This window comes from Pezoporus flaviventris, unplaced genomic scaffold, assembly GCF_033815535.1.
Source record: "Pezoporus flaviventris isolate CSIRO_AGI_PZ_B2104156 unplaced genomic scaffold, CSIRO_AGI_Pfla_v1 ptg000035l, whole genome shotgun sequence".
Classification (NCBI taxonomy): Eukaryota; Metazoa; Chordata; class Aves; order Psittaciformes; family Psittacidae; genus Pezoporus; species Pezoporus flaviventris.
This window is the reverse complement of record NW_026892583.1, coordinates 10,055,591-10,079,683: the sequence shown is the minus strand read 5'-3', so window position 1 is coordinate 10,079,683 and position 24,093 is coordinate 10,055,591. Positions and strand designations below refer to the sequence as shown.

General features: G+C 37.5%; 1 protein-coding gene across 3 annotated transcripts in view; it reads right to left on the bottom strand.

Annotated features, from left to right (window-relative positions):
* Positions 1–24,093, bottom strand: part of KLHDC1 (kelch domain containing 1) — a 31,216-nt gene that overhangs the window by 2,573 nt on the left and 4,550 nt on the right. The window contains exons 3-12 of one of the 3 annotated variants that reach the window (XR_009744950.1): positions 21,638–21,755; positions 20,579–20,697; positions 18,725–18,803; positions 17,771–17,854; positions 15,119–15,202; positions 11,416–11,640; positions 8,873–8,931; positions 4,202–4,314; positions 3,411–3,483; positions 736–920 (exon numbers count right to left, since the gene is read on the bottom strand). Coding sequence is in view for 2 of the 3 variants with exons in the window: in XM_061462519.1 (XP_061318503.1) it covers positions 3,411–3,483; positions 4,202–4,314; positions 8,873–8,931; positions 11,416–11,640; positions 15,119–15,202; positions 17,771–17,854; positions 18,725–18,803; positions 20,579–20,697; positions 21,638–21,755 (954 nt within the window). In the remaining variant the exon portion in view is untranslated. The remainder of the gene's footprint in view (positions 1–735; positions 921–3,410; positions 3,484–4,201; positions 4,315–8,872; positions 8,932–11,415; positions 11,641–15,118; positions 15,203–17,770; positions 17,855–18,724; positions 18,804–20,578; positions 20,698–21,637; positions 21,756–24,093) is intronic. The other 2 variants (XM_061462519.1, XM_061462520.1) reach the window with 2 other exon arrangements.

The window sequence follows — 24,093 nt, the reverse complement described above, 5'->3', positions numbered from 1 at the left end:
ACCAATATATTTTTGTCTTTGACTCTTCTGATACGTATAGTTATATATACTGTGTGTTATTTATCACTACTTCAAGAAAATGTTACAGTGGAAAAATTTTAGAAAACAAAACTATACAAAAGAAGCTTTTGCCAAGAACAGCTTTTGTTGTCCTTTTTCTTGTAAGATTATTTCTATTTCTTTATTTCATAACTACAGTTGTTAATGGCTATAAGACTGGGGGGGGTTCAGTACTGACTCTTAACCCAAACATTAAGATGAGAACTTCAGAACATGGGTTATCCTGTTCCAGGTTTTAAGATTCCCCCAAAGTTTCCTGGGGATCATTACTGTGTCAATTACTTTCATCATGCCCACATGAAAATTGTGTTGTGAATATAAAAGCACATGGTATAAAAAAAAAACCCAAACAAAACCAAGCCCACACCTGACTTGAATAATTTTGCTTTAACAAAGATTCTGCTACTTCAGCAGCTACACCTTACTAGATTTACTTTTTATTATTAGCAAATCAAAATCTATAATTTTTCTACTAGCATATCACTACTGAAGTAAGTATCGCCAGATGATTATCACCACAGAGCTCTGGCCCTTTAAACCTACTTAACCACAATAATATGCACCAGAACTTTCACACAAAAGTAAACATTCTCATTTTCTTACTCCATTCATATCAGTAATTATTCACCATCTTCCTTAGGCTAAACTGTATCCCACCTTTTCTCTTCCTCATACCTGTAGATAGGTCTGTCTCTGCCTTATCTGCATTACAAAATCTCTCGCCTGGATTTCGTCACCGAAGAACACTGGGAAGCTTTTCCCGCCTTGACTCTGTTGACATCCTAGCTTGCAACCTGGGGCTTTTTCTACAGACTGACATCTCTCCTCTCACAGCTACTCTAACTTAGCACCTAAACATTCTAACAAAACATGTTAATTATACAGATGCTGAACTGATGTAACCTTTTTACACAGCTCTTCTAACTATAATAGCAGAATTACATTGTAATGAAATCACTGGGAATCCAAGTTAAACATACAATTTGCTCTGTATTTTAACCTGGCATGCAAAATGTTAGCTGAAGTACAATTAATGGACAGAAAGGAAAAGAAAATATTTTCTACCAATACAGAATCACATATCTATAACCTGGAAGACAATTTTTTAAAAGTTACTAAAAATGAAAGTTGAAGGAAATTAACCTTTACAGAAGGAGGGACTCAATTCTGAATAAGCATCAGGAAAATACACTAATGCATATATGACATACTGTGCATTGCTATAAAACAACAGAAATATACAAAAGAAGTACATATATATGTATTATTGCCAGTGCATTTTACATCCTGTTGTAAAGTCATACGAGTGATAGAACTGACCTAAACCTTTTTCAGCTGCAGAAATCCCATGTAAGTATAGGGCTACCATTATGGTACAAGTACGTACTTCACACTCAAACTAGTTCAACAGAGAAAGAGGCTTTTGGTATGGCCTCTTTTATCCATGTTTCTAGGACTTCCTGAGAAATGTTTTAAGTACTTTTTAAATATTTATTTTTTCAAAAAGGAGAGGGAGGTTATTTACTTCAATAAACAATTAGGTCAATGAAAGAGAACTCTCCTTAGCCTACAACAAAGTGCATACCAATACCCTGAGGTGGTGGAGAATCACAGAACACGTTTGGACTTGAGGGAGTTCTGAGACTCTTGTCAGCATGTCATCCAAAAGTTCTCTTCCCTTTGGAGAGTCTAGGCTGCATGTGTAGTACAGTCTCCAGCAAATTTAGTGGTGTCAACCTCAGGAACCCTCTTTGGTGCTTCTGCTGCAGCAAGGAAGGTGGCTTGTTCAATAGCCTCTCTGCCAGCACAGCCAAGTGACAGTTCCACTTTGCAGCCTAGCATGGGATCTGCCCTTGAATTGCCTGAAAACCACCTGGGGTTCAAGAGTCACAGGTTCCCAACATCCAGCCCTACTGCCAGAGGTTATTCCAGCTTAATTGCAGAGCAAAAGCTGAGCTGGAGCTCTCTGAGCTACTGCCTGCAGAAAAAGCACATTCAAGCCCTTCCTGATCCTTTTCATGATGCACTAGTAAAAAAAAAAAAAAAAAAAAAAAAAAAAAATCACACAAATCCACTTCAGCAGTTAACTTTTACAAGACCATCCATACAAAAAACTGAACATAAGGAAAGGTATGATCCTTGAGTGCTAATGATGCACTTTCTTATTTAAGGCAGTCATTAGTCCATCTATCACTTTCGTAATTGTAAAAAGACAGAAAATATTCAGTGAAGCTAAGATATACGTTTATTTGGGCTTGAAAGAGTCTGAAATATAAGAAAGCAGAAAACTTGGTTTAACAGTGCTGTTATATTTAAAAGACAGCCTAGAATAAGATAAAACAGGGAAAAAATGAATTGAGGTAAAGGTATTTCAGTAATATAAAAGCAGAATGTAAGGCAGGCAGCATGCAAATGCCAAACCACAACTGTACACTATGCTAAAAAAAGTTTTTATAAAATTGTGCTGAGTACCTGGTGAACGAATGTGTAGAATGAACTCCATGAAAAACTGAGTATTTACTATCTACAGCAAATCAATTCAATAGTATTTATGTTATAAATACAGAGAAGGTTTTAAACACTGTGTTACAAAATAGTCTGTGTTCTGACAGAGCAAGCATCTATTTTCAGTGGCAGCTTCAACATGAAATTTGCTTTCTTTAGTCAAAAAGAATTAATAGCAGTCTTAAACTAGAGAGGGAAGAGGCACAGAGCCTGGAAGAGACAGTATTATGGTTCATACTGGCAACACACATTCTAGGACTTGGTCATTCTGGTTGGCAGTTAAGACCTTGAAAAATTATAAAAGTCCACAGTCACTTAATGTGCTGTTTAGTACTAAATTCAGTTTTGCAAAGCTGTAATCATAATTAGGTGCTCCTGCTCAGGGCAAAAAACCAACCAACCAACCACAAACAAACTAGTTATTTTATAATACTTTTGAACCCTGAAAGGTGTATCAACACTTTCATGGTTTTCTCCCCCATGTTTCTAATAATGTATCAACATTAATCAGCCTCTATTATTCACATAAGTTATTAATTCCTCAAAGTTACGTGATTACATATTCTTGTATAAAAAGAATTTGGCTATAGAACATCAGGTTAGTTGGACACCCAGATCCCTCATCATAAAAAAAATAAAAATATCTTTTAGTTCAAGTAAACACAGACTATAACAAATACAGAAAGTAATAACATTGTATCAGGTAGGAAGGAACATAAGTTAGTAAAGGAAACTGCACTAATTTTCTAGAATATTTTTATAATATAGCTTAAAAAGACTGATAATTTAAAATTACTTCATTTTTAAAAATGCTTATATTTCAGCAAACATCTATTTTTGTATACCTAGGCCTACTCTTAGGCAAATGGGTAAGTTGTTTCCATCCATTTGTTGTAATGCTGTGAATCCAGCCATCACCTACAACGTAAAAACATACATTAGCATTCTTTTCCTGGGACAAAGTATTACCTTTTGTATTTATACAAAAAGCTTTGTGTTCTAAGAGCACAATATATTAAGAAAACTAACATCATCACTACATTAACTAGCATCTTTTCAGGGTGTAATTTAACTTAACCACTCAACCACAGAAAGCATGGAAATCTGGAATTAAAATACACTTAACTTTTCTTTTTTCTTGATATATTGAGAAAATCACCCCCCCTCAGTGGAATATGTCTTTGACTCAAAACTATTTTCACCAATTTCACATTTTTTCATAAAAAGAAGCCTTTTCTAGAAAAGCAATTCAGTATAAGACTGTTCTACTTCCTATTTAACATTTTGTACCTGTGATTTGTTACTCATCCAAAAATCTACATTATGTTGACATTATTGTGTCTTCTCCCTGTAACTGCTATTGATATCAAGTTACCCCTTGTCCATCTCAAAATATGTGAGACTCTTGCCTTTATTCTTTTAGATGACAAGACAGTTTGAGGATTTATTATCTTATGTTCTCATTGTACTACACAACGTATGTCTATAAAAATAATAAAACAGCTAGAGAAATACTCAGCGCCATGAAAATCCTGTAACAAGATTTAGGTTGAAGTAGTTTGAGAAAGACAATGCGCACACTACATGAGGTTAGTACTTAAGTGTACCATAGAATCGTAATCTCTAAATTACTTACTTAAAGGAACATCATCAGAACTTAGTCCCCCAAAAAGAAAAAGTCTGTCATCTCCTATAGCAGTCAGCGTGTGCCAGGACCGATCCTTTGGTTTCTCTCCGCTGATACTAATTCTTGGTGAAACAAACAAAAACAAATGTTCAAAGAATGCTGAAAATTAACCTGCCAGAAAATTTAACAGTTAATTTAGTTTGTCACAGAACAAGCCTGGATATTTTCCTGGTGAAAAAAAAACTGCACCTAAGCAATGCGAATTTACTCTTGAGAAGAGTGATGTTCAAATCTAAACACCGCAATTTTCTGTAGTAACTGTTCTCTGAACCATCAGTTATGTACATACCAATGCAAGGACAAAAGCATTGTTATTTTGCTTATTTTCTTAAGATTACTAAAGCCACTACTTAATGTATAACTAAAAACCACTTAGGACAGCAAAGGATGAACTACATATTCAAATAAACTGCACAGTATTGAAGGAAAACAGACTCAGTTATTTGAGATAAAATTTAATGAATCCTGAGGGCTACAGTCTCTCTTCTCTGAGGAAAATTATCTTAAATGATATAAGGACTGTGTCTTTACCTTCTAACCAAAAGCTACTACCTCTTCAAACATTGTGCCTTTTAACACAACAGAGAGTCACCCAAACTTTGAGATAAATTTTAGTAAAAAGTGGAATTCATAAGTACAAAACAGATGTAGGTTTATTGTTCAAGAAATGTGCTCATCTTACAAAAACATAGATTTGATTTTTGTTTCATTTTAGCTACACAATTAAGTATGGTCAAGATGAGAATCTGAGCAGAAAAGAACCTGAACATAATGGATTACCTATAATGGGTGGCCTGAATTCACAGCATTCAGCTGTACACCTAAGTTTAACATCTGTCTCAGGAAGATCCAAACAGAGCCAGCATGTAAGAAGGACCTCCAGAGGGCATCAGCTCACATAGTATCTCAATACTGTGCAAAGAGGCAACTCCTATTGTAAGTATCTAAAGTTACACACAAAGAATCTAGGCCACTGTGTACCCAGTATGTCCTCATTTTGGAAAGCTGGTGGAAAAAACAGGTACAAACACCTGTAAGCTGTCTTGCAGTGTCAGAATTTTAGTGGGAGACTGTCCAGAGCAGGTAAGAAGGGAATGTTCAAACCAGGTGGACTGTAGCTCAAAGAACCAGTTACTTTTTTTTTATACCTCCTCTTTGCTGAAGTGAGGTCAGTGTAATACACACAGATGTGTACTCAATCTACAATATGGACAGTGCAGACAGTCATCTGTATTTCCTTATAATCAGTGAAGAGAAACAGGCTCTTCAAAAGCACAACTCTTGATTTATTTTAGATCTCTGACTTAGCAGTAGTTGTCTTTGTGCTCAAGAAGTACCTGTTTCTCTTAACTGAGTGCAGAGGAAGCCTAGAGTGAGTAATACAGGCATCCGCAGTTCAGTTAGAGGAATTTCACTGTTGGTGACTGCTAAGCACTTCTCCATCTGGAAGCAAAGACTGAAAAGTCATAGCTAATTAAACTGTGATGGCAATACGGTCCTAAATTTGGCTCTGAAGTTGAAGCCAAGCCACAGTGTTTGAGTGCCTGCTTTGCATAAGTCTTGTATAAGATGCTTCTAAAATTGGTAAAGAGGCAGACTGTGCTGAGATACAACCAGCTTTGATATTTAGAAAAATATATACCAGACATGGATGGGTGATAACATTTCAGTCTTTCACACTACTGATACAAAAAATTATCATGGTAACAAATATGATATTGAATGTTTTGAATAACAAATCAGTAGAGCTCAGGGAAGGCAATGTAACTTCTGGGCAGTGGCAAATAAATATTGCCGTGTCATGCTCGAAGATATTCCTGGATTAGTAGGTTAATATTATGCAATTTCTCAAGAAACCTCCATAGAGTAAGGAAAAAAAAAAAGAAACAAAACAAAACCTTGACATAACTGGTTAATGAGAAGCCATGGGGCTTTAAATAAAATCATTACTGTAGTTGGAATTTTTCTCTCAGATGTCCGGTGAATTAATTTGAATGTAGGACTGTACAGACCAAGTCCTCCTTGCTGGACTATCTGTATTTTACAGAAGAACTTCAAACAATTGCAGTTAGTTTGCCATGGTCAGCAGCATTCAGAAGGCAAAGTTTTTAATCTGCATTAAATCCTTGGGTCTTGTTTAGTGATAATTCAATGTGGGCAGTCAAAGGCAATCTCTCTGCAGATGCAGAATGGCTGAGATAATTATGATATCAAGATAAGAAAGGCTGCATCTTGCCCAATTTTTAATTCATTATTGGATCAGAATTTTCAGTAGAAAGGAGTCTAAAGCCATAGCATAAGAAAGGAAAGCTTCCTCGCATGAAACACCTGAAGGAGAAAATGCTTACCCTAACAGCAAACAAGTCTGAAGGAATTTCCCCATCTGCAAAATACTGGAATGACACTATGGCTTTTTAGAGGCAGTTTTCAGCTGCAAATGGATTGTCTGAGTAGAACTATTCAAAACTATTGCTGGTACTCAAATGACATAGAGTGATTTTCCTTTATTTTACACTCCCAATACGTAACTATACTGGTCTCAGCAAGCACTTCTTTGCTATATTTTTTCAGTATCTCAAGGACTCTTTGCAGAGGTGCTACAGAATGGCTGGATAGTAGGCTCCTAAATTTATACTGATCAAAGTCTATACTGAATCATGGATAAATCTTGTGAGCTATTCTTGGATCACAACATAGATACTGGAACAATCTTAGGTTTTAGGAGTTTAGGCTGCATTTAGTGTTACCGTCTTTAGTCTAAGGATGTGTGTTGTATACATATGAAAAATTGGCCTGGTGTTCAGGTCAAGACCAGAAAACACTTTTAAAAAATTTCAATATTGATTTTCAAATGCCAAACAAAAGGGAACACTGGCTGAAGACTTAGAGATTGGACATCCCTCCTTCAGGGCTTGAAATTCCTCTCACTGACTTCTCACTCAACTGTCCCAGGTTTCCTTTTGAAAAGCAATAAAAAGCAAGCAAACAGCAGCTGCTCATGGGACAACAAAAAGTAAGCAACTAAAGCAATTATCTGAATAATCAATCCACTCGGAGGTATAGTTCACAGTCTCAGAGAGACAGTGCTATCATTTACAGTGAGCACTGTTATTTTTAAAACAACCAGCAATGAAAAGGAGGAATTAAACTGATTAGTTACCCATAAATATTAACTGAAGAGATCTTTGATAGGACACTGCAGGACTTCTTTCTGGTGCTCCCATCAGCAGCACAAAAGAACAGATGAAGAACTGTGCACTTGCAGCCCAGAAAGCCAGCTATATCCTGGGCTGCACCAAAAGTGTGAAGAGCAGGTCAAGGAAGAGGATTCTCCCCCTCTACTCCACTTTTGTGAGACCCTACCTAGAGTACTGCATCCAGCTCTCAGCCCCCAACATGGGAAGGATGTGCACCTGTGGGAGCAAGTCCAGAGAAGGCCACAAAGATGCTCAGAGGGCTGCAGCACCTCTCATCTGGAGACAGGCTGAGAGAGCTGGGCTTGTTGAGCCTGGAGAAGGCTCTGGGAGACCTTAGATAAGCCTTTCAGTACCTAAAGAGGCTGGAGAGGGGCTTTCTTCAAGGGCCTCTAGGAACAGGACAAGGGGGAATGGCTTTACGTGGCAGAGGGGAGACTTACATTAGATATCAGGAAGAAGTTCTCCCCTGTGAGGGTGGTAAGGCACTGGAAGAGGTTGCCCAGAGACGTTGTGGCTGCCCCAGTCTTGGCAGTGTTCAAAGCTAGGCTGGGCAGGGCTTTGAACAACCTGGTCTAGTGGAAGGTGTCCCTGCCCATGGCAAGGGGGTTGGAACTAGATGATCTTTAAGGTCCCTTCCAACCCAAACCATTCTGTGATTATGTCTACTCCTTTGCTTTGCTCTCAGGTCAGAGAACCCACTTGGTGTGGGATCAGATCAGCAGCCACAGGTGATTACTGTTGGCCATCACAGGTATATGAAGTACATAAAGCCCTGGAGCAGGACCAGTACCCAGGAAAGGTGTATTTCATGGTCTTTTATGAAATTACTGTTAGGTTACCTTGAGAATAGGAACAGAACAGTGATTGTCATCCATCCATTTATCTCCTGGTTTATCACCTAGCAATATATGCACTGATTCTACACACGGCGTAGGTGCCATCATATATGCTATATGCAAACAAACAAATCTTAGGAAGTATCCTAATACCTAATTTAGTTTAAAATTGAAGTATGGTCATGCTTTTTCTTGATTTTTTAAGAAATGGTTAAGATGCTTATCTTAGATGGGGTGAGATCTTTCCCCAGTCTGTACCATAACCAGCCAAATATATGCACTAAAAACAGTATTCAAAAAGACATCAAAATTCCATATGGATAAATGTACCGGACTTGAAAATTAGGATGTTACATCACTACATGCTCTGCTTAAAACAGTATCATCAACGCTTTGGTGTGGAACAGAAAAAGCTTAGTAACCACTATAAAATTAAATTAAATTGAAATCACAATATAACAGCTGTTAAAATAGTCCCCAAACTCCCATTCTCTTCTTGGAAAAGCTCCAAAATTAGCAGTGGAACTATTTAACAATATGTTTCAATCTGTTACACTCAACTTTAAATGCTATAGAGAGAAACCTACCTTCCAGACCAAGTCCAAGTGTCTAAATTCAGGCAGTGCAAATCATTCATCCTAGTTTGCTAAAAAAAAAATAAATAAAATCCCAGTTCTGTTACATTAAGCAAACAATGAGCAAAGTATTTCAGCAAGGCCTTCCCAGGACAGAATATTACAGAAAAGTAATAGTATTTTGAAGAAAACTGTACCCATGTGCCTTAAACAACACTATTTTGTGGCAGATGAAAAGCGTTTCTCCTCAAAAAACCCATGCAACTCTCAAAAATGTACCCGACAGGAATATTTACAGCCATGCAATGGCACAATGGGCTCAATTTTAGCTTTAATAGTAGTTTAATAGTGAAGAACTATGTGATATTCAGGTCCTGCAAACATATTCCAATTTTCATCCATAGACTTCACAGTAGGTAATTGCAGAGGGTATAAACACTCAGGTAGTTTCCTCTCATTATTTTTCTTTGCATTCTGACCAGAACTATGCATCCTCCTGCTTGGTCACTTATTCCTTGAAATATTCTAATAGGTACTGTACTGTGTACATGACATCCCACAAAAAGTTTGTCACATCTGTGTTTTTTCTCTTTTCCAGAAGGCAAGCCTTTTCTCAGAGTTACTACTATCAACGACAAGGTTCTATGACCCTTTAGCATTTTTCACAATAAAATGTATCGATAACAACAATGGGAGGTCAATACACTTACATATCTGCCTGTGTTTTAGGATGAAGGAAGGAAGTGCCTTAGAAACATAAAACGAGGGGGGGGGGAATATAAGAATTTCTTTGCTTTAGGTTGTGACAATATCTTCAATGGCTTTCAATACCCTTGACGGGTATTTGTGATTCCCTTAGGTACTACAAAACAGTATCTGAGAAGTAGGGAAATATATTTTGCCTTACCTTACAATTCCTTTTCTCCTAGGGTAGTATATAGATCTATTAGAATAAGTCTTTCTCCAGCTTGCAGATCCTTTGAGGCAGAAACTAGACTTGTCATTTAAGTCAGAATAGAAGTAGTTTTACTCATGAGGACTCAGCCAGTTATTGAGCTTGAGAGACTTCCAAAGCTGTCCATCAGAGCTATAGAAAGTCTCTCAGGGTATTTCAGGAAACAGCAACATTTTCGGGATAGCTATGGCCTCCTCTGATCAAGTACCTTCTAGCCCTTTTCTGTGCTAGGGAAGAGAATGTTAACTAGCATTTCGGAATGCCTTCAGACAGGCCAGTAGCCTGAAGAAAAGCAGAATGTGAGGGCCTTTATGCAGTGCTTGAGAGACTTTACCCACATAAGAGGGTGAATGTAACAGTAAAACACAGTCCAGCTGACAGCTAGTGGAACAGATCTGTCTTCCATGACAAGTCTATTCAGTTTCCTGCTCCCTCAGGTGGCTTTGAAAGAGATGTGGAACAAATTATAAAAGCGGAAAGCAAAATGCAGTTATTGAGTATCTTCTACTGTACCTGTACACAGCTAGACACTTGGGGGTAGGGTGGTAAAAAGCAACATCCTAGCCTCTAGAACTAAAAAAAACATTTAATCATTTCAGAATAACACAGTTCAATATGGAGGACATCTATTAAAAGAGAAGGAAGAAAGAAAATTGCTGTTATGCTGGAAATTATGTTTTCAGGAAGATCCTGTTCAAGACCTCCTCGCTGACTTTCCTTTCCTAGGCATTAGGCAGAAGACAGAGTAGCTTTCAGTTTCTTGGCCCTTGGGAAATCAATGTATTACAATCTTTACATTCTCATGATTCAACAGACTGACAGATGCATAATTACATCAATCTCATTTTGAATTCAACACACAGCATCAGTTGGACATTTATGTCTTAAGATTCAGTCCTTTAACATAGCTTTAACAAATGAAAATGCCTTTCTACCCAACCCTTAATTTGGAAACTATTATAAAGCACACAGTTACATTATAGTGTAGTTACTTGCCACATGCAAAGTTTTCTTGTAGTTCCTCATGTATTTCTAAATGCTACCTACTATATTTAATCATTTATGTGACAATCCTAAAATGAGTCTTAACTGTCTTAACAGCATCAAGCCTCGTAAGAGGGTTTGCCTTTCCCTTTGAGCTACAAGGACTCCTTAGACATCCTACTTATCTATGGCATGTTCATTTATTTGCATCCCAGTAAACATTAACCAGGATCTGCTTTGTCTCAGGATTAGCTTTCTAGCATGAAAGCCATTAAGGGTGATGTTCACAGTGATGCTCACTGCTGGTACAGTAAACTGTGCAGCTCTCCATTCTGAGATTCACAATCAAGCAGCTATTACAGCTCAAAATCTTTGTAAGAGAAGGACTGCAGTTCAACATATCTTCTGATCTTCAGTGGCAGAAGGGATAACAGGAAATATAAACATGCATACATTAAGGCTTCACATACGTGAAGAGCTGCTGGAAAGACTTATTACTTCATCATTTTTTACATGAAAACTTTCCACTTAAATCAAACATGAGACTCGCATCAACTTTTGGACTAACTCTCCTTCCTTCCCACTTTCTCCCATTTCTGCTTTTTCAGGGGCTTACCTGGAGGAACAGAGTCCACATAATACTTCTGAGCCTGTTTTCAAATGATTCCTGGTACAATTGATTTTGATCATCATCATCTTCTTTAACCAGTTCTAGCTCCAAGTCTGGAAAAAGGTGCCCTTTCCTCCCAGAAAGATGAATAGGAGAAGCCTCATGACACTTCCTGGCCCTTTCTGGTTCCTTGTAGAGCCTTTTCCCTGGGAAGATTTGTATTATGGTGAACTAGAAGGAGAAGGAGGAGCAGAGCAACCCTGTATTTGCTCCTTACTGTATGGAGAAAAGCAAGACTTCATCCTTTGGGGAGGAGTTACTCCTGCTGTCAGGAAGTGTAGTGTTTTTCTGATGTATTTAGCTTTCCTGTTTCATGATTTAACATTAATTCCTCAAGCCCTACTGAATGTTCCCTACCCTTTGTAAGTTTTCTTCCATTTATTTCTAGAATAGAAAGTAAATCAATAATACTAAGATGAAAATTACATTTGCTGCTCCCCTATAAAATTAATATAGCTTTCCAAAATTTCACTCTTTTCTGACATTGTTCCCAAGTGGTTTCACTGAAATTTAGCAAATGGTTATTAAGGAGCTGATGCTACCTGAGGAAAATAAAAACCTTTAGATCAAAGGGATCTAAAAGATCAAAGATCAGAGGGATCTAAAAAGATCAAAGATCAAAGCCTTCTTGCATTTCTGAATCCTATAGTTAATAGTCAGAGTTAAACAGAAGCCAGAGGGCATGTCCTCCTAGGGCATATTCTAATCATGCAACAGCACAGTGGAGAAATGACAGGCAAGCTCCAGTTTACTAATAATTTCACTTGCAGAGGCTGTATGAGAACCCTAGCTTGAGTTACAAAGCCATTCAGTTGCAGCAGGCACAGTGCAGCAACCCTAACTAGTTTGTACACAACAATCAATGCTATCATGTTTCTGGGGTGAAGACCTCTGCGCCTCACAGAAATAGCCCTTGCTAACAAAAAGCCAAAGGGAGCAAGGCTTTGAAGGCTGAGGAAGCATTCAGAAATAAATGGTAGGCAAGAAGGTCCTGAGCTGCATGTGTACTTCTTCACATCTAGGGTTCCTTCTCTCTCACAACTGCAGGCTTGCTAAATGAGGAGCAGGTTTTGGTTTAACTGTGCTTAGCAAGAGTTCATTTATACAGCAAAGAGCAAGTCCATAGCAGAGGCACAGGGCTCATTTAGTCTGGCTAACCTCCACACATAAAGATTCAAGTAAGTCTAGATACTTTCTCAATCTCTCCTAATATCCCATTATTTCCTTAGTTATTTGCAAACCAAGTTTGTCCAAATCTACAGTTCTGGAATCTACTGTGTGCAGTTCTCTTGCAGTCAGAGGTGGGATTTTAACAATTCTAGATGTTGTTAGCCTGTATGAAAGGCCACATAACACATAATGAATAATGATAAGAATAAACAGAATCAATTTTGGTTACTTTCTTTGCTGATTGCTCTGAAAAGGTAGTTAGCTAAAAATTTTCCTGCAGCTGTGGGAAGAAATTGAGACTGAAAAACTGGCTGGATGTTGCATAGCCATTCTGAATATGCCTCAACCTGTATGTCTGGTTTCTGTCTGAGCAAGCAGGAGTAAGCCTTTTTGTAATACAATCATAGTCTTTCCCTAAGAAGAACACTGCATTCAAGTACAGCTTTTATAGCATAAAGAACAGGGGATAGGGAACAAAGTGCAATTTTACACTGTTTTATTTGCAAGTACTTAAATGCAGGGTTTAGGTTATGGCAGCTTTCCAAGATGAAGTTGGCATACGTTTATTGTAGGGCATTTTCAACCAACAGTTAATTCCTTCTCCTTCAGGTAATAAAATTGTAGAAACACAGCACTGAGGGCTTTTAAAAGCTTCTTCACTGTTACTTTTCATAACAGTAGAGATAAAAAGCATGAAGTCTCATCCTCAAGCTGAATATGATTAAAGGCTCTAAATTAGCTGTAGGTAAAAAGAGCTAAAAACTTACAAAAAAAGGATACAGAAGAGTACACATTACCTTAGTTTTTTTTACTTGCCTTACATAATTTGTTTCTCACATTTCCAATTAAACTCCAGCTCATACAGAATCCTTTAAAAATAGTTTTCTCTGTGCTTTTGCATAGAGCTGGCACTTTTTCCAGCCCACAAAGAAACTATCCTTGCAAAAAAAAATGTACAAATGATAGGGGAGCCTGCATTAGTTCAGACTACCTACCACCATCCCTATTTTCAGACGTAAGACAGGAATAAATTTTTTTGTAATGGATTGTTGTCTTGGGCTTAAATTCTTATACTAATGCTTCAGCAAAGAAGAACTCAAGAGAAAAGTCTATTAGAAAAGTACTAGAAAAATTAAGTATGTTGCTGAGAGCTTTTAGTTTCATTGCTTACCAGTGGTGGTTCAGGTTTGTTTGGTACAGACCTTTTTTTTTTATACTATAAACAGCTGGGAAAAGTTATTATTATAGATGAAGAATCTAGCTTCTATTTAAATATGCATTGATTGCATCCTATACAGACAGCTCTTGCACTGCTTTAAGGGATAACAGACTGAAGGTACTCCCATAGCATATTAAATGGTACAGTCTTGGATTAACTATCAAGAAAGCAAATACAAGCCTTACTCTTGCTGTAAAGAGCTTATATTGGATCCACAGAATAAAGCTGTTAACAGCAATCTCTATGGTACGCTGCACACATTCTGTATCAAAGGCACAGAGCATGCTAGAGACTGCGACTGAAAAATTGACATTCAGAGAACAGAGAAGAAGCTTAAAAGGATTGGAAAGACCTATGCTTGCAGTAGCCTGTGCTATCAGGTAACATGCTGCAGCATCCTGTACCAGCTTGAATATGCAGAGACTAATAGCTCTGTATCCAGACATCATAATCACATGCTGCTCTTCCAAACATCTGTATTTCAGTTGCTTATGTGCAAAAAATGGCAAAAGTTAAAATTATAAAGCCAACTGAAATCTGTTATTTTTCAAATCCTACCTTTCAACACAACACCTTGCAAGTGTAAAGATAAAATACTGTATCCCAACAGCTATTCTGGACTTTGCTTTCCCAGAAGGTAAAAGCATCAAAGTATGAGAGATGTATACATAACTGACTGTTCTTACACATTTCCTTTCTTTAGCTGGGTGTGGGGGGAAAGAGGAATACAAGCTAAAAATCCCAGTTGTATTTACTGCTTGCTAGCACTTCATTATGTGAAATGGGAAAAAAAAAAAGACAGAAGGTTTGATGTATAAATCTGCTACACTGTAACAAGCCCAGAATGCCAGTGTCTCATCATTTATTTAAACCTGCTCTCTCAGCAGGCTTGCTTTGCTCCACTCTCAAAGAACTGACTCTTACAGAGGTGACACATGTCAACCCCTTTTGTTGTTTTATAAACACTGGCATTTACCACAGAGTCATGTTTTTTTTTACTTTCTGGGGACAATGTATAGTTCAACGTTAACACTACAGACAGAAAGACAGACTCTTCTTTTTGTAAGCTAGAGGGGGATGAAAAGAAGCATCCTGGATTCAACATCCCTAACATACGGGTTAGACCAAAGACATTTTGGATTTTTTTTTCTACTACAAAGAAATTTGCCATTGAAAAAAACAAACGAACAAAACCAACAAAAACCAGCCTGCCAAGAAAACAGTATTACTGCTAATGTAATGTTTTAATTAAACACTAACCAGCACTCGTCCTCCGAAGATGTAACCTTTATTTCCCAGCACAGCACATGTATGAGCTGCTCGAGGCTGAGGTGGATCTCCACCCTGAAAGAACCAAAATAAGATCCTTTAGAACATCATCAAAGTGACAGCCAAGGATAGTGGCAATTCAATAACATAGAGACTGCAAATGTAAGGCCAACATGCATCAACACACTGACAGAACTGCAGGTTTAACATTAAATCATTTGTAGTCATGTCCAAGACCCCACAGGCACTAGAAGATATGCATAATTGCCAAGGACAGCTTTTACTGAGTTCCCTCAGTTGCTGATGTTTAATATGTTGCCTCTCGGTCTGATTTATCATTGCTTAAGTGAAATTCAGTTAATTTATCTTTAATTCCTAAGCATAAAATTACAGTTAACACATCAGTTACTGTTGATATATCCCGTGCAGTTTTATTTTTCCAAAGTGCAACTCATCAGGAACTGGTACTAAAATCTTCAGAAATCAGAGCTTAAAATTTGATGCTACATCCAGTATTCACATACCAAAAAGCCTTCCCTGTGTAAATCAGAAATAAAGACAGCAAAACTGGCTTTTACTTTTCAATGGTAATTTATTTCTTTTTTTACACTTAGTTTTATAGGAATTTTAGAACATCCTATAAAGTTCATAAAATAGTGTCAGACGCTCAATATACCTCTACTGAGTTCTTACGTAAATTGACCAGAATTTTATGAACCCTTACTGTATACTATCATATTAATACCAATAAATAGAAACGTGTGCATTACTATTTTACTGGGAAAGTGAGTCTCCATGGTCTTTTGGAAGATTGTTAAAAATAATGTATTTGCTGGATAATATCTGATCTGTTTCTTCTAACAGTGCAGCATGACAAAGAAAAATTTGTTCAAAAGACTTTTCAACATTAACTCCTGAAGGAAATACAACAACTCCTTATATACAATGCTCAAAATAACAAGCATACTAAACACGTATCTTTATGCCAAAAGGAAAAAAACTGAAGGTCTAACTAGCAATACAGCAAGTTTACTCTCTCTCACCCCATGCCTTCTGTAAGCCTGTGAAAATCGAATAGTGAGCCAAGGGAAACTAGATTTCAAGACCACTATTGTTCTTTCAGCCCAAAATACTATCCTCCACACTGACCTTGCAGCTTTATGAAAAGGGGGAAGCACCAGAACGGAAGAAATCCCCTGACAGACTTTAATCTCTCATGTGGTCAACTGTCTGTTATCTATGATAGCTTATCCATGTTGCAGATTAATTATACAGAGATACAGGCATCCAAATGGCTTTATATAAAAACAGTTCAGAGAGATGGGGTTTGTTAACCTCAGTTTGGCACTCTTAAAACCATTCATTCATTTCTACCACAAGCTCCCCGTAGACCTTTGCTTCATTCCAGAACCCTTGGGTAGATGTGAGGCAGGATGAATATAGAGCCTATAAAGATACCCAAAGTTGGTATAATCATAATTCATTTCTGCAGGACCTGAGCTTGCTTTGTGAGGAGCTACACCACCTCCACACCCTGTTCCTCAGCCCCACTCCAGTATTCCTACTAAATGTTTTCCTGGAGTATTCCAGTTCCTTGTCTTTCCAATAATGGACTGCTGACAGTAATTTTATATTCCCAACAGTAGTCTTAAAGCTTAAATACAAAGCTTTATCTCAAAATTATCCCCTAGATACAGAATACTGTATCATCCTCTAATGTGTCCAGATTTCTAATAACTTTTCTGAAGGTTACAACTGGGTTTTTTTGCATTAGAACCACTTTATAGAAAAAAAACATATCTGATAACATTCTGTGGGGAAAAGAGAAATTCATACTAGTTCTGAATTTTTCACCTTGCAGAGGCATTGAGTGTCCCCCTGTTTCATGTTATAAGCATGAACAACACTAAGCATATTCAAATTACTTTTCATAGAATCATAGAATAGTTAGCGTTAGCAAGGACCTTAAGACCATCTCGTTCCAATTCCCCCTGCCATGGGCAGGGACACCTCACACTAAACCATGCCACCCAAGGCTCTATGCAACCTGGCTCTGAACACTGCCAGGGATGGAGCATTCACAGCTTCCCTGGGCAGCTCATTCCAGTGCCTCACCACCCTAACAGGAAAGAACTTCTTCCTTATATCCAATCTAAGCTTCCCCCGTTTAAGTTTTAACCCATTATCCCTTGTCCTATCACTACAGTCCCTAACGAATAGTCCCTCCCCAGCATCCTTATAAGCCCCCTTCAGATACTGGAAGGCTGCTATGAGGTCTCCACGCAGCCTTCTCTTCTCCAGGCTGAATAGCCCCAACTTTCTCAGCCTATCTCCATATAGGAGGCGCTCCAGTCCCCTGATCATCCTTGTGGCCCTCCTCTGCACTTGTTCCAACAGTTCCATGTCCTTTTTATGTTGAGGATATCAGAACTGTACACAATACTCCAAGTGAGGTCTCACAAGAGCAGAGTAGAGGGGCAGGATCACCTCCTTCGACCTGCTAGTCATGCTCCTTTTGATACAGCCCAGGATACCGTTGGCTTTCTGGGCTGCTTTTCCCCAACATCAACCTCTAGAGCACAGTAACTACTGAAAATGCAGTAAAATCACAACTGTGTCAAAAGACCAGACAAACACACTCACTCTAATTGCTGGTTGAGACCAAGTTTGTGTGGTTGTATCAAAAACATGAACATCGTTGTGCCATCCCCAGAATATCTGTCCTTCCTAAAAAAAAAAAAAAGTTTAAAAATTAAAAATAAGTGTATTTTATTTTAAAATCTTTGTGCTTATTGGATACAGACCCAGTAGTGATCCATCAAACAGAAAATGCACAATTTTATTAAAAGAAACATGTTAGTATTTTTCATAATGATGCAGCAGCTCAAGTCTAGTTAGAGGACAACAGTATTCAGGAATTTTAGGGCTGATGACAAATGGGCTTTTGGCACCAACATAATGAACTGCAGGAGACAAATTCTACCTTCTAATTTTGTGTGTAGCATACTAAGAAATAAATAATTGTACAAAGTAATACATTTCTTTAAGTCAGTATTTAACATTTGATGTAAGGATCTATACTCCCCTGAATGCATATGTTTTTCTTATTAATTCCTGTCACTAAATATTGTATTCAGTCTTCTTTCTATTAACTGTAAGAAATCTTTTTAGGAAACCAGCTAATTCAGACATCTCAAAGTATTGGCATTTACTCTGGATAACAAATTAAAAGAACTTAACTGAAAGTATTTGTCAGTTAAGACTTGTGAACCTGTACATTCCCTACTGTTACTTCAAGGAAATTAATTCTAACATTTTCTGGAAGTTCTGTATTTAAAATATATCTTCAGAATTAAAATACTGCCTTTGATTCTGCTTTAAGAGCATTTTGTTTCACTGAACTCAAAGCTTAGCACTGGCTACTTGGAATACACTGAATAGCCAACGGCTCCCACCATGGCATAGCTGAAATTTCAAATCTGAAGTAGAAGCTTCTTAATTTGCATTTCTGCTACAAATAAAAAAAAAAAATCAGTCAGATTTTCATACTTACAATCAGAAAGCACAAAGCACTCTGAATTGTGACAACTCTCTTACCCAAAAAGCATCATGGACATCAAAACAATCACTCAGTTCATTATGCTTCCTACAGCCATAACCACCAAAATATATTAGCCTGAAAGAACAACAATAAAAATATGTTCAGTTGGCTGCTTTGTAAATAACATTCAAATTAATAAACTGTAATAATTTATTTCAAATTTTTATTACCTACTATACTGTATATTAATAATATAAACAACTTAAAATATCTCATATTGCACCTAATTACCTAGCAGTCCTTACTGAGATGAAGATTAACAGCTACGCTCCTCAACAAGCCTGACAGAAATCCACATAAACTACGAAGGAGACTACTTAAGAAGAGTACCTATTCTCTATCCTACTCAAGAGTCCCTATTCTCTATTCCTTCATTGACAAACTTATTACAGTCACATTTTCAGTCACAAGTCTCCAACTGACACACAACACACAAGACTGTGACATGCCTAAGCTTTTGCTAGAATTCCTGCCCTTTTCTGTTGAAATTCCTGTGCTCCTCCTGCCTTTGTTAGCCTTCCGTATACATCTTTTCACAACAAATGTTCCCAAGGTTCTGCCCACAGACTGCCTATGACCCACGAAGTCTTTCTGTAACTTATAAAGAGATTCTTTCAACTAAGTGCTACTGAATGTATTGCAAGTACTGTTACACACCTCCCAGCCTAATATTCCACCCATGAAATGGCCATCCATAAGTAATGGTTCCTAAAGTTTTAACTTCAACATTTGAGGATATTTGGTATAGTTGCTAGTGATCTTGGGAGAAGGCAATTAAGGAAATGCTGGGGTGGTGAAGATCATTCCAGACTGACATTCCTGGGGAAACAGAGTTACTGAAAGCATTGTGCAATACACCAAGACATCCTGATCTGCAAACTCACATCTTGTGAAATTTTAATGTATACTTCTGCAAAGGTGCATAGCTTGTCCCCAAATACTGTTGTTAAATGAAAAGGTTACACTCTGCCACCTAAAACGGGAGATTTTCTCAGTATGCAGATTACATGATACTCTGAATAGATTAATTACATTTTGAATAATCTCATATTAACAGCTAAGAAGTTGTTCAAACATATATAATTTCATACATCTTGCAGTTAAATTTGAATTACAAACCCAAGACAGAATACTGAGAGGCATTATACATTTATGCAAAACCTCTTTAGATGTGGATTCCAGAAACAGATAAATAATTTACATTTTATAGTGTTCACTGTATATCATATTCTTGTTTACAATAGCTTTTATAGTAAATCACTGACATGCCACTTGTAACCACATACGCCACATATCCAGACATTTAATAAACACAATCTGAATATTTATTTTCAGCTAAGTATTTTTCCTCAGTACACTCCATAGCTTTTACAACACAAATACCTAAGCTGACTTGGTTCTTATAAAATAATCACTGAAATGGCTTTGCAGCTGTCAGCATCTGTAGGCTATTAAAACCTTTGAAAATGTACTAAATATATTATTGCAGGTAATAATATAATGCTTATATAATGGAACAAAAAACAACATCCTTTTTATAATGACTTTTTAACATGTTGAAATTAAACCCGGGAGTAACAGATGCATACTGGTTTTTATTGGAAGTCTCACAGCATCACACAAACTTTTACTAAATTTCCTAACCCTCTCCCTAAAGTGGGTTTATACTTACCATTAATTCAGCTCACACATGAGAAAACTCTGGTAGAAAGTTGTTAGGAGAGTTACATAAAATCCCATAACAAGTCAAGCTAAGAATTAAGTTTCATGAATCCCAAACCTGCGTGCTCTTCACTTTATAGTACTTCGTCTCTGCAATTAGCACATATTAAATATTCTTAATGTGTTACCTGTCCTTATACACCCAGCAGGAAAGCTTGTCACGTGGTGTAGGAGGTTGACCTTTAAAATTTGTAATTTTTTTCCACCTATAGGTTCCATTTTTTGTTCGCAAATTAACATAATAAAGCTTAAAAGAAAAAAATTACAATATTTTCAGTATAAATGGTGTTGAAGAATCCAGCACAAATCACCAACAAAAAGAACAACCCAATACCCCCAGAATACACTCATTCCTTTGAAAACAAAAACCAAAACAAAAGAAACTGACAGTGAAATTTACAGTATGTAGCAACATACAGGAAGAGTCCAATACATCACAAGAATACATTTAAAGTGTCAAAATCAGCAGCAAGTTTCCTTGCCTTCACTCAGCCAGTAATATCCTGCTCCTTCCAGAGTCAGCTGAAGCTTTGCAAAATACTTCTGCAAGACAAACAGCTCCCAGTTCAGTTCTACTGGCAGAACTGTTAGTAGTTCCACCTAACCTAACCAGGTAACTGTGCAAAAAACAACAAGGCCTGTGAACCAGGTACTGAACTGAGATCTGGTTACAGGCTCCATTTTAGTTATTTTCTAGTCATGACTGAACTCTGACTTCATTTACACTAAATGACAAAACGGCTCATTTCATCCACTTTTTTACACCGGTCTTCAGTTACAAGGAAAACTGGTAGCTCTATTTTAACTTTATTACCTGAATAGATAAGAAAGATAATCACTATCAAACAGCAAAAAGAAAAGTGATATTCTGAGATCAATTTTGACTGCCAACATATTAAAAAAAAAAAAAATTAAATTGGGAAAGCACTGGCAGTTTTATATAAAGTTTCACATAATGGGTCTTACTCTGAAGCTATGATTCAGTGAAAAATATAAGGAGTTGAAACTTAATACAAAAACTAAAGGATTTTTGTCAGTTTAAAAGTATCCTTTTTCTACAAAAATAAAGCTTTTTCCTTAAATTTCTCCTTAATTCAAATGTAAAGTACACCAGACAAAACACCAGTGAAGTCAGCATCATTATTCATTCAAATACAGTATGAAATGGAAAGAAAATAATACAATACCCGATTACTGTATCCTTTATCATCAAATCCACCAAATATGTACAGCTTCCCATTAATGCTTGCCCCACAGCTTCCTGACATGGAAGTGGGTAACTCTCCTTCCATTAGGTGCATTGTCCTGCAATTTAGCACATACATTAAGCCTTACAGTGCTGCTTTCACATCTGTTACAGTTAAACCTAAACCAGGTGTATTAATGATTTTTAGACTTAAAGCTAAAAGTTTTGGGCATAACTAGCACTAGAAACAACAGCAAATACATAAAGTCAGCCTCCTGTGGTTTAGGAAGACTTCCATGTGAATACTGTGCATACATTTATGAAGCATCTCAATTTTTCTGAAGCTGAAGCCCATCTTAAAAAGAGCTGAAACAAAAATTATTCAAAACCTGGAATTACTATTAACTCCAAAAATTCCTGAAATGATAACATGGTATTGCTGTTATTTTACAAGTGGAAAACTGAGGCGGAAGTAGAAATAAAGGTCAGAAATACTCAATAATTTACATGCCCTGCTCGTAAACCTGCATTTTCCACTGCACTGTGAAATCTTCAATAATGCCAGTTTTAGTAGTAAGTTCTCTGTTCTGCAGTAGCAACAGCAGTTCCTAACCTTTTCCTAGCTAGTTTCAAGTTACAAACCAGCAACTTCCTATGATGTAAATTGTAACATCACACATCTCAAGCACTACGCAACTATCAGATTAAACTCGATTTCTCCTGGACTCACGAGGCTGAGCATCAGGCCAAGACTGTGCTTAGAAACATCACTCCACACTGAAAACAGTTTTCCCAGGATCTCAAATTTCTACAGAAGATAGGGACCTGCGCTGCCATCTCACACCTACATGCACAGAAGACGTGATTTATTTCGGATTTCCACTTTGTCGCCACACCTTCCGACTCTGTAGATTCAGCAGCCAAATCCCAGTCTCTGTGCTGACACTCCAATTCCTTGCCCCAGCTTATGCGCCATGGGTTTTGGTTGAAGCTTCCTTTCCCTGCCATTCCTATACATTTTTCTCAACTCTCCACCTGATATGACTCTTGTGTCCTCCACCCAGGTCCTTGACTCAGTCTCCCTCTTCAGTCACTGTCTCCCATCTTCAAAGCCTGATTCCACTTCTCCTTCTCTCTGCCAGCTCTGTTATCACCACATCTGTTGACTCAGTCAAATCCATTCACTCCCTCCTTCCAGTACATCTGTGCCTAGATCAGATGCCTCCATTATCTATTACTGGTACCTAAACAGAAGAAAAGGATTCCTACAACTTTGAGTTCTGATGCTTGACCTCACCCCAACCTAAAAGAACTGGAGGCAACTATCAAAAGGAAAAGCTTCTTATGCACTAAATCACCAGCTGTGAACAATGCACATATAACCTGTCCCTACGGAAAACAGTGATCACTAGCTGCTCAGGGCACTGCTCCCAACACCTTTGTTATGGCACCAGCACTGCCACAGGCTGGCCGTCCTTGCCCTTCTCTGCTCTCTCTCGCTCTCTCTCTCATTCCTGCTTCTTTCCATGTCATACTGTGCACTCAACTGTATGTGTACAACTGTTTGTGCTGCAAACAGAACAAGATCAAGAACAGATCCCGGTTAAAAATAACCCTGGAATAACAAAAGTTAAATTTAACTCAGATCACTTTTCCTGTGTGACCACATAAAGAAGTGTACCAGTACCACGGGTCCAAGCACACCATGGGTGAAAACCAAGAGAGTATGAGGTTGCTTTTGCCAAACCTTTCACCAAGAGAAACAGGCAGCAAGCTGCAGTCTCAGTGAGGGTACAATCTTAAAAAAGACTTGCTAGAACTTCACAGCTAACCATGTGCAAATGGTTGTTTTTGAAATCAGTGACTTCACCACACAGATGTGGAACTTCCTACATACTGTGAGACACCCTCCTGATCTAGCTGTCCTCCCTGCTTTCCTCCAAATTGTTGCTTTGAATATGGGTATGCAAGAAATACATAAACAGTGGGAGACCAGAAATACAGCTGGCAGAAAACATGTTTAAGCCCAGATGGATACTACTTTGCCAGACTGAATGCAATTATTGTAACAGAAAACACTGGAAAACTTTAAAAAGAGGTATTGTTCTCTCTCCCCACATATGATATGTAAACATAAAATAAATAAAAAGTAAACATAAAATGAAATGTGAGGATAAATGGCTCATGATGTGCAAGGTTGTAAGTTATTTACGCAAATACACTCAGAACACAAGAAATAAAAAATATGTAATTGCAAATAGATTGAGAACCCAAATAGCCAGTGTTTAAATATTCCTTTTACCATAAAGGTTAACGCATGGAGAACTAAGCCAAAATAAATGCCTGAATAAAATGTATCTGTTTTAACATCAGAGCCTTAAGCCCACAATTTCAAATGTTCTGTTGAAAAAAAAAAGAAAAAACAACTCCAAACAATTATACTTAATAAATTAATGT